Source organism: Diaphorina citri, unplaced genomic scaffold (genome assembly GCF_000475195.1).
Source record: "Diaphorina citri unplaced genomic scaffold, Diaci psyllid genome assembly version 1.1 scaffold3132, whole genome shotgun sequence".
Taxonomy (NCBI): Eukaryota; Metazoa; Arthropoda; class Insecta; order Hemiptera; family Psyllidae; genus Diaphorina; species Diaphorina citri.
The window spans coordinates 4673-15621 of NW_007380543.1; the positions used below are offsets into that span (position 1 = coordinate 4673).

General features: G+C 38.1%; 1 protein-coding gene across 1 annotated transcript in view; it reads left to right on the forward strand.

The window, feature by feature from the left end:
• Positions 1–6238: 6238 nt before the first annotated feature.
• The window catches only part of LOC103520023 (ADP-ribosylation factor GTPase-activating protein 1), a 15211-nt gene continuing 10500 nt past the window's right edge, over positions 6239–10949 (forward strand). Inside the window, exons 1-4 of the mRNA XM_026831298.1 lie at positions 6239–6475; positions 6972–7139; positions 7528–7707; positions 10399–10689. Of these exons, the coding sequence (XP_026687099.1) occupies positions 6416–6475; positions 6972–7139; positions 7528–7707; positions 10399–10689 (699 nt within the window). The 5' untranslated portion in view covers positions 6239–6415. The remainder of the gene's footprint in view (positions 6476–6971; positions 7140–7527; positions 7708–10398; positions 10690–10949) is intronic.

Consider the following 10949-nt stretch of genomic DNA (forward strand, 5'->3'; position numbering starts at 1 on the left):
CTGTTTCGTGGTCAACATTTTCTCCCGAGTCAGCCAGAGTTTGTTTCAATTTGAAGTTCGTTTCATCATAGTCAGCATTTTCTGTGAGTTCACGGAAATCTATTTGTTCACCATCGTTGTCAGGCCAACTCAGACAGAATTTGGCGTCCTCACTATCCCAGTATGTTGGACCATCATTTTCCACAGCTGTATAAACATCTGAGTCATTGTAACCTGAGTCAACAAATTTCTGAGCCTCAGTATTCTCAGCATGGGTGGTATTAGAAGAGGCAATCCCATTTTCACACGAAACAATACCATTTTCACATGAAATGATTTCATTTTCATGAGGAGCAAAATTATGGTCAGAGAAATCGTCATCTGTGGATTCTATTTTACTGTCAGCCGGAATGGTTTGCTTCATAATTTTTCCGTCTACTTCCGGAGTTGTCTGCTTCAGCATATTTCCTGGTTCAAGGTAAGGGTTATCAAAGACCGGTGCCTCTTCATCCTTTTTATCTTCATACTCGGCATCTTCAGTACTGGTCTCGAAGTACTCACTAGCACCAGAATATCCCGAGTCAGCCAAAGTCTGTTGCAATTTAAAGCTGCGATCTGGTTCACCATTGTCAGCATTTTCTGTGATTTCAACATTTTCACAGAAATCAATTTGTTTACTTTCGCAGTGGTTAGGCCAACTCAGGCAGAATTTAGCTTCCTGATTGTCCCAGTATGTTGGATCAGAATTTTCCGCAGAATACACACCTGAGTCGTTGTAACCCGAGTCAACAAATCGCTGAGCCTCAACATTCTCAGCATGGGTGGTATTAGAAGAAACAATCCCATTTTCACATGAAATTATTCCACTTTCATAAGGAGCAACATTTTGCTCATAGAAATCTGACGAAACAATCTCATTTTCACACAAAATGATTTCATTTTCAAGAGAAGTAAAATTTTGGTCAAAGAAGTCTTCGTCTGTAGATTCCATTTTACCGTCAGCACGTCTCGAATCAGGAGTTTTCGTTTCTCCATCATAACCCAAATCAGTGGTAAAGTCAGTAAAAATTCCATATTCCTCTTCTGGCTGAGGATCTATTGTTTTTGATTTGCATAGTAGACTGTAATCTGCTGCTTCATCTTTAAGTTCACTGTCAGAATGTCTCAAATCAGCACCATCATAAGTTGAGTCAGGAGGGATTGAACACGCAACTTCAGCATTATTTTCTTTCTCATCCAAACATTGATCGACCTGTGCTGATTCATTGCCTTCCAGTTGCGGACGCACGTCAAATATAGCGCGACAGTAGTTGTATTTTCCGCCATAGTAGACGTATTCCTCCACAGTAAAACCATATTCAGATTGTAGTATTTCTGAGTGTCCGAGGATTTCCGAGGTCATTTTGCCGAGTGTGAAAATGTTCCATGTTTTGTAGTCGTTACATCTCAGGTTGTCGTGATGGTGGGTGGCTTTGAAATGCTGTTTAAGCCGCGCGTAAGTGCAGAAGTTTTTCGAACAAGATATGCAAATGTAAATGGGATTTTGTGTGACTTTTGTAGTGAGAATGAAAAACGGATGCTCATTTATGTTTTCCGTGTTAGCATCCACTTCACTAGCTGTGTATTGGCAGTACAAGATCTCCCACTGGTGTGTAGGATAGCGTCGAAGGATGTGTTCTACATGGATGGGATTTTGTGTGACTTTTGTAGTGAGAATGAAAAACGGATGCTCATTTATGTTTTCCATGTTAGCATCCACTTCACTAGCTGTGTATTGGCAGTACAAGATCTCCCACTGGTGTGTAGGATAGCGTCGAAGGATGTGTTCTACATGAGGTTATTCTGTTTGTATATGACAAAAAAGAAGACGAGAAAAATTAACTTTGTGATTTTAAAAATAATACACTTGTTACACAATGTTTAAAAAGGGCATTTTTTGTTCTTGGCACATGTCAAACCCTTCTATAAAGGATGTCAAAAAATTAGTTGATGAGAAGAGAATGTAAGAGGTGGAAAGAGATTGTAAGAAATTAAATAAAATTTACCTACTTTATTTTGATTGAAGTAATTTATACTTCTCCTTGAACAATGAACATAGGTTTTGTCCCTAATTGGCGTATGGTATTTCACTGTAGGTACCTAGACCTCTGTATTTATTTCATCAACATTCTTACATGTGGGTTAATCATGTTCTATTACATGATGAGTATGGTATAAGTTTAACAATTTAGCAATTTACACTATGTGTGTACATATCAAAATGCAAGCATCATTGGTAACATGCGCTAGAGGTTATTCGGGATGTTTAGTTAACTCTCATGTGTGTCATATTGCATAGAACATAATTCCTTTATATATTCGAAAATATAAAAGTAACATGAACTGATGGGTGATGCTGATGATTTAACTAAATAAAGTTGTGAGGATCTTATTCTAGAAAAATATACACACCTACCTAAAAAAATACCCTAAAACTAAAATCATGTAAATGATATATCAAGAGTATAAAAATACGTAAATTCATAATGAAAATAAAATTTTTCAACTTCTTCGTGTGGTTTTTCGTCTTGAAATGCTCAAGCAGACGGGTTTGCGTTAAAAATTGAGAGATACAATGAGTGCATTGAAATAGTGTTCTGTTGTTTTGTGTATTTTGAAGACTCAAGTATGAGTGAGGGGTGCTTCCTTTGGGGATGTTTTTGTGGAACACTATTTTACCAGGACCTCTCTCGCATGGAATTGAATTGCATTTATTGGTGATCTCGATTTTTGACATTTTCGTACTCTTCCTTTGTGTTTTGGGTTTTACTTTTATTTCCTTCTCACTCAATGCTTTTTCAGACTTCTTCCTTGGTTCTGTGCATGGTTCAGATTTGAATTTCTTACTAGTTCTGGGTTCAGGTCTCTTCTTCCTTTTCCTTTGCGTTGGAAGTTTTAGTTCAGTTTTTTCTCCTAGTTCTGTATAGAGTTCAGCTTTGTGTTGGACATCATTTGTGTCTTCCATGGATTTCTTTGTGATTTTGGGTTTAGCTCTCTTCTTCTTCATTTGTGTCTTCTTCTTGTTCTCTGTTTGAGTTTTCAGTTTTGACCCCCTACCATCACTCGAGAGTTGTCCAATTTTCTCTCTTGCTTCCAATTCGAATTTCATAGTTGTTTTGGGTTTAGCTCTGTTTCTACTTTTTCTTGAAGTTTGAGGTTCAAGTCCAGCTTTCATTCTTGATTCTGCATACAGTTCAACTGTTGGATTTAGGTATTGTTCAGCTAACAATACCTCTTTGGGTTGGAGATCATTTGTTTCCTGTTCAAATTTCATAGGGATACTGGGTCTGTCTCTCTTCTTCCTTGTCCTTTGTGTTGGGAGTTTCAGTTGGCCAGTTTTCTCTGGTTCTGCATACTGTTCAGCACTTGGATCTATATATTGTTCAGCTAGCAATACCTCTTTGGGTTGGATGTCATTTATTTCTGTAAATTTCTCATCAGTTCTGGGTTTATCTCTGTTCTTACTTTTCCTTTGTGTTAGGGGTTTCAGTTCTGTTTTTTCTTCAAGTTTTGTATACTGTTTAGCTTTGAATTTGAGATCATTTGTATTTTGTATGGATTTCTTAGTGATTTTGGGTTTAGCTCCCTTCTTCTTGCTCTGTGTTTGAGGTTTCTGTTTTGGTACCCTACCATCACTCAAGAGTTGTCCAATTTTCTCTCTTGGTCCTAAATAGTGTCCAGCAAACAGATCTTCTTTATTTTGGAGATCACTTGTTTCCAATTTGGATTTCATAGTTGTTTTGGGTTTAGCTCTGTTTTTACTTTTTCTTGAAGTTTGAGGTTCAAGTCCAGCTTTCATTCTTGATTCTGTATACTGTTCAGCTAGTTGTTCTTTATTTTGGAGATCATTAATTTCTTGTTTGAGTTTCTTATCAGTTCTAGGTGTATCTTTCTTCTTCCTTTTCCTTTGCTTTAAGGGTTTCAGTTCTCCAGCTTTCTCCCTTGATTCTGCATACTGTTCAACTGTTGGATTTAGGTATTGTTCAGCTAACAATACCTCTTTCGGTTGGAGATCATTTGTTTCCTGGTCATTTTTCATAGGGATACTGGGTCTGTCTCTCTTCTTCCTTGTCCTTTGTGTTGGGAGTTTCATTTGGCCAGTTTTCTCTGGTTCTGCATACTGTTCAGCACTTGGATTTATATATTGTTCAGCTAGCAATACCTCTTTGAGTTGGATGTCATTTATTTCTGTAAATTTCTCATCAGTTCTGGGTTTATCTCTGTTCTTGCTTTTCCTTTGTGTTAGGGGTTTCAGTTCTGTTTTTTCTTCAAGTTTTGTATACTGTTTAGCTTTGAATTTGAGATCATTTGTATTTTGTATGGATTTCTTAGTGATTTTGGGTTTAGCTCCCTTCTTCTTGCTCTGTGTTTGAGGTTTCTGTTTTGGTACCCTACCATCACTCAAGAGTTGTCCAATTTTCTCTCTTGGTCCTAAATAGTGTCCAGCAAACAGATCTTCTTTATTTTGGAGATCACTTGTTTCCAATTTGGATTTCATAGTTGTTTTGGGTTTATCTCTGTTTTTACTTATTCTTGAAGTTTGAGGTTCAAGTCCAGCTTTCATTCTTGATTCTGTATACTGTTCAGCTAGTTGTTCTTTATTTTGGAGATCATTAATTTCTTTTTTGAGTTTCTTATCAGATCTAGGTGTATCTTTCTTCTTCCTTTTCCTTTGCTTGGGTTTCAGTTCTCCAGCTTTCTCCCTTGATTCTGCATACTGTTCAACTGTTGGATTTAGGTATTGTTCAGCTAACAATACCTCTTTGGGTTGGAGATCATTTGTTTCCTGTTCAAATTTCATAGGGATACTGGGTCTGTCTCTCTTCTTCCTTGTCCTTTGTGTTGGGAGTTTCATTTGGCCAGTTTTCTCTGATTCTGCATACTGTTCAGCACTTGGATTTATATATTGTTCAGCTAACAATACCTCTTTCGGTTGGATGTCATTTATTTGTATAAATTTCTCATCAGTTCTGGGTTTATCTCTCTTCTTCCTTTTTCTTTGTGTTGGGGGTTTCAGTTCTACATCTTTGTGTCTTGATACTGCATATTTTTCAACACTTGGATTTATGGACTGTTCATCTAACAGTTTTTCTTTGGGTTGGAGATTTTCTATTTGCTCTGGTGGGGGTCGGTGTGGGTCTTCTCTGGGTTTATCTCTCTTCTCCCTTTTTCTTTGTGTTGGGGGTTTCAGTTCTACATCTTTGTGTCTTGATACTGCATACTTTTCAGCACTTGGATTTATGGACTGTTCATCTAACAGTTTTTCTTTGGGTTGGAGATTTTCTATTTGCTCTGGTGGGGGTCGGTGTGGGTCTTCTTCCATTATGCTCAGTTGGTTTCAGAGGGGTTTTTCTAAGATGAACAACAAAGAGATAGTAGAGAGCAGTTAGATCAAGAAATTCTCTTCCTACGGACATTTAAGGGACTAACAAAGGCTACAAACACTCAAGACTTTCCTGATAAAATATCTCAAAGGCTGTTCACTTGTTAAGGAGATAGTCTTTTATTTAAGATTAGGTATTGCCTCTATGCCATCCAATTATGAATATTTAGGTAATTCTTGTACATACCTAAATACCTACTTATCTACCAAGTTTTAAAGGTGGAAATTCCGTTTTTGTTTAACAAACATCTATCTCTACTTACCAGGAAATACTTCATTCCCTCAGATGTTTGGATCAAGTTCCTCTTGCTTCAAGAAAGTTTTGATGTCTTGCCGGAATCCGGAATGAATCACAAAATCTACATGTCATTATTACCAAAATACTTTTCTAAAGATTTTCACTTTTCTAGCGATCTCTGCGATCTACGAAAGAGGTAAGATTAAAGTGAGGTTAGGAATCCCTTATCTTTATCTTATCAAAAATGTTTCAAAACAGTACTGTGGATTTCCGCTAGAATTCAGCACCAACATCAATTTTTTTCCGTTTGAAGTTTGAAATCGTAAAAAAAAAGTTTTGAAAGAGAAAAAGGGCCCTTGCATGTCATTTCCTTTGCAGCTCCGCAAGTGCAGTTGCATGAAAAACATCAAAAACTGACCAATCAAAAGTTAACATGGATGTTGAAAATATACCGTAGACCCGGGCATCCGGGCGGAATGTATCAAATTTCAGTTCTCTTGTGAACGCGGCCTGTTGTACTTCCCCAAATTTGATGTTCCCGAAGTGAGGAAGTAAAAAAAAATCAGTCAGCTGATCGAAATCCACCAACACAACAGAAACAGGGAGCCAGCAAAATCAAAATAGCAAAACTTCAAAAATCAACAGGAATACGGGATAAAAGTGGCTCAAGTTGATATAAAGTATGGATTAATGGATTTCTAGCCTGATTCGTGTCACAAATATCTTTAGGAAACCCGTAATTTTCTTCCTGTGGGTGTTAACAGATACAGTTCATCATGGCAAGTCCCAGAACTCGGAAAGTATTACAGGATCTAATGCCACAGTATAATAACAACGTAAGTATGAATCCCTCATATCCATGTACTTTTGACTCTGGAATCTACTTAGCCAGGATACCAGTTACATTAATGAACGATGACTGGATGTTTTTTGGTCAGGGGTCTGTTCCATGAGCAAATTCACACTCCCCATGTCTCATGCTATGCACAGAAGAATCAGGGTTTGTTGATCTTTCCTGTGCGAGGAGTGTGTGCGACAATGATGGTTGATTACAAGCTTTGTAGCATGCCCATTCCATAGTATGTCCCTCAACTATACCTCTGGTAGGGTAAGTGTACCATTTATTCGCCCACCTAAAAAACATACCATTTATTGGCCCACCTGTACCATACGCCACATAAGTCTGAACCGGTTGTGCGAGGAGTGTGTGCGATAATGATGGTTGATTACAAGCTTTGTAGCATGCCCATTCCATAGTATGTCCCTCAACTATACCTCTGGTACCTAATTAATTTCTACTGTGCTTAATTGTCCAATTCTTTCCCTCTACAGAAATGTTTTGAATGTAACGCACACAATCCCCAGTGGGCATCGGTGACCTATGGCATATGGATCTGTCTTGAGTGCTCAGGAAAGCATAGGGGTTTAGGTGTACATTTGTCTTTTGTACGATCAATTAGTATGGACAAGTGGAAAGACATTGAACTAGAAAAAATGAAGGTAAATGAATTGTTATATTTCAGCCTGAGTGGCTAGCCTTAAACACCAGAGATCTTTGGTTTAATACCTAGAAGAGAGAGTTTTTTCCCCCTTGGAAAATCAAGTCTACTCAGCCTTGTGAGGACAGTTGAATAGCAATGTAAATGTACAAATGTAAGAATTAAAATCTGTTGTTTTTGAGTTCATTAGGACTACAAAAAGCTTCATAGAGACCATTTTTTTTTTTTTTTCTTCTCTTTTATGTGTACTTAGGTACTTGGGTACTTTTTCTGCTTCTTTTTTATGTGTAGGTACATGGGTAGGTACTTTTTCTACTTGAAAGAGAAATTCCTTGCATACAGAATGACTTACTAAGGGTTCTGATATCTAAATTTTGCTTCAATTTCAGGTTGGAGGCAACAAAGCAGCACATGATTTTCTCAATGCTCAACCTGACTGGGATGATACGATGACTATTCAGCAGAAGTACAACACCAAAGCAGCTGCACTCTATAGAGATAAGGTGAGTAGTAGCTATATGTTTAACACTTTCACCACCAAGGGTATATTCGACTTGTTTCATCCCCAGGCCCATGAGGGGTTTTGTTGTACTACATATCTACTATTTACGATTATAGCATATATTGTGGCGGACACGGTGGGCTGTGGAACATCCAGCATATTATATTATTTTAGATTTAGTTTTAGTTTAGTTCTTTTCAACTTCTTCGTGTGGTTTTTCGTCTTGAAATGCTCAAGCAGACGGGTTTGCGTCAAAAAATGAGAGATACAATGAGTGCATTCAAATAGTGTTCTGTTGCTTTGTGTATTTTGAAGACTTAAGTATGAGTGAGGGGTGCTTCCTTTGGGGATGTTTTTGTGGAACACTATTTTACCAGGACCTCTCTCGCATGGAATTGAATTGCATTTATTGGCGATCTCGATTTTTGACATTTTCGTACTCTCCCTTTGTGTTTTGGGTTTTACTTTTATTTCCTTCTCACTCAATGCTTTTTCAGACTTCTTCCTTGGTTCTGTGCATGGTTCAGATTTGAATTTCTTACTAGTTCTGGGTTCAGGTCTCTTCTTCCTTTTCCTTTGCGTTGGAAGTTTTAGTTCAGTTTTTTCTCCTAGTTCTGTATAGAGTTCAGCTTTGTGTTGGACATCATTTGTGTCTTCCATGGATTTCTTTGTGATTTTGGGTTTAGCTCTCTTCTTCTTCATTTGTGTCTTCTTCTTGTTCTCTGTTTGAGTTTTCAGTTTTGACCCCCTACCATCACTCGAGAGTTGTCCAATTTTCTCTCTTGCTTCCAATTCGAATTTCATAGTTGTTTTGGGTTTAGCTCTGTTTCTACTTTTTCTTGAAGTTTGAGGTTCAAGTCCAGCTTTCATTCTTGATTCTGCATACAGTTCAACTGTTGGATTTAGGTATTGTTCAGCTAACAATACCTCTTTGGGTTGGAGATCATTTGTTTCCTGTTCAAATTTCATAGGGATTGTTGGAAGTTTTAGTTCAGTTTTTTCTCCTATTTCTGTATAGAGTTCAGCTTTGTGTTGGATATCATTTGTGTCTTCCATGGATTTTTTTATGATTTTGGGTTTAGCTCTCTTCTTCTTCATTCGTGTCTTCTTCTTGTTCTCTGTTTGAGTTTTCAGTTTTGTCCCCCTACCATCACTCGAGAGTTGTCCAATTTTCTCTCTTGCTTCCAATTTGGATTTCATAGTTGTTTTGGGTTTAGCTCTGTTTCTACTTTTTCTTGAAGTTTGAGGTTCAAGCCCAGCTTTCTTTCTTGATTCTGCAAACTGTTCAACTGTTGGATTTAGGTATTGTTCAGCTAACAATACCTCTTTGGGTTGGAGATCATTTGTTTCCTGTTCAAATTTCATAGGGATACTGGGTCTGTCTCTCTTCTTCCTTGTCCTTTGTGTCGGGAGTTTCAGTTGGCCAGTTTTCTCTGATTCTGCATACTGTTCAACACCTATATTTATATATTGTTCAGCTAGCAATACCTCTTTGGGTTGGATGTCATTTATTTCTGTAAATTTCTCATCAGTTCTGGGTTTATCTCTGTTCGTTGGCCAGTTTTCTCTGGTTCTGCATACTGTTCAGCACTTGGATCTATATATTGTTCAGCTAGCAATACCTCTTTGGGTTGGATGTCATTTATTTCTGTAAATTTCTCATCAGTTCTGGGTTTATCTCTGTTCTTACTTTTCCTTTGTGTTAGGGGTTTCAGTTCTGTTTTTTCTTCAAGTTTTGTATACTGTTTAGCTTTGAATTTGAGATCATTTGTATCTTGTATGGATTTCTTAGTGATTTTGGGTTTAGCTCCCTTCTTCTTGCTCTGTGTTTGAGGTTTCTGTTTTGGTAGCCTACCATCACTCAAGAGTTGTCCAATTTTCTCTCTTGGTCCTAAATAGTGTCCAGCAAACAGATCTTCTTTATTTTGGAGATCACTTGTTTCCAATTTGGATTTCATAGTTGTTTTGGGTTTATCTCTGTTTTTACTTATTCTTGAAGTTTGAGGTTCAAGTCCAGCTTTCATCCTTGATTCTGTATACTGTTCAGCTAGTTGTTCTTTATTTTGGAGATCATTAATTTCTTTTTTGAGTTTCTTATCAGATCTAGGTGTATCTTTCTTCTTCCTTTTCCTTTGCTTGGGTTTCAGTTCTCCAGCTTTCTCCCTTGATTCTGCATACTGTTCAACTGTTGGATTTAGGTATTGTTCAGCTAACAATACCTCTTTGGGTTGGAGATCATTTGTTTCCTGGTCATTTTTCATAGGGATACTGGGTCTGTCTCTCTTCTTCCTTGTCCTTTGTGTCGGGAGTTTCAGTTGGCCAGTTTTCTCTGATTCTGCATACTGTTCAACACCTATATTTATATATTGTTCAGCTAGCAATACCTCTTTGGGTTGGATGTCATTTATTTCTGTAAATTTCTCATCAGTTCTGGGTTTATCTCTGTTCTTACATTTTCTTTGTGTTAGGGGTTTCAGTTCTGTTTTTTCTTCAAGTTTTGTATACTGTTTAGCTTTGAATTTGAGATCATTTGTATTTTGTATGGATTTCTTAGTGATTTTGGGTTTAGCTCCCTTCTTCTTGCTCTGTGTTTGAGGTTTCTGTTTTGGTACCCTACCATCACTCAAGAGTTGTCCAATTTTCTCTCTTGGTCCTAAATAGTGTCCAGCAAACAGATCTTCTTTATTTTGGAGATCACTTATCACTCTCAGCAGTATATTTTAAGGAAAATAGAGCCATGTTGTAAGTAGGTAGGTAGTTATATCATAGACTTGGAATGATAGGTGATTCTTTTACATGTTACAGTAGCCAAAGTGGGGGTTCCACCGTGACCAGTAGCTACCAGGGGGGTGGAGGAGGTTACCAAAGTGGTGGTGGTGGGGGTATGGTCAACTCGGCCTCATTCCAGAGCGAGAAGGAGGCGTTCTTCTCTCGGAAACAACAGGAGAACTTGAGCCGACCTGATCATCTGCCTCCCAGTCAGGGGGGGAGGTATGCGGGCTTTGGCAACTCGGTAGAGTCACCCCCACCACGCAGTGTATCATCACAGGTAGGTAAACTTCGGTGTATTTTCCTTTCAAGAATTTTCGGAATCAGAATTGGTTCCCTTTTGGAAGCCAGCCTAGTTAGCTTAGTTGGTAGTGCCTTGTAAGCGCTAGGCCGCGGGCTCGATTCCCGCCCGGGGCGGATTTTATCCTGATGGGATAATGTTCGTTCTCGGAACGGCTGGCTTTCTCCTATCCTGTCTTCCTTCTCTCTTCGATTTCGGGACGATAAGACCATAGCAGTTAAAGTTCCCTCTGTCAAACC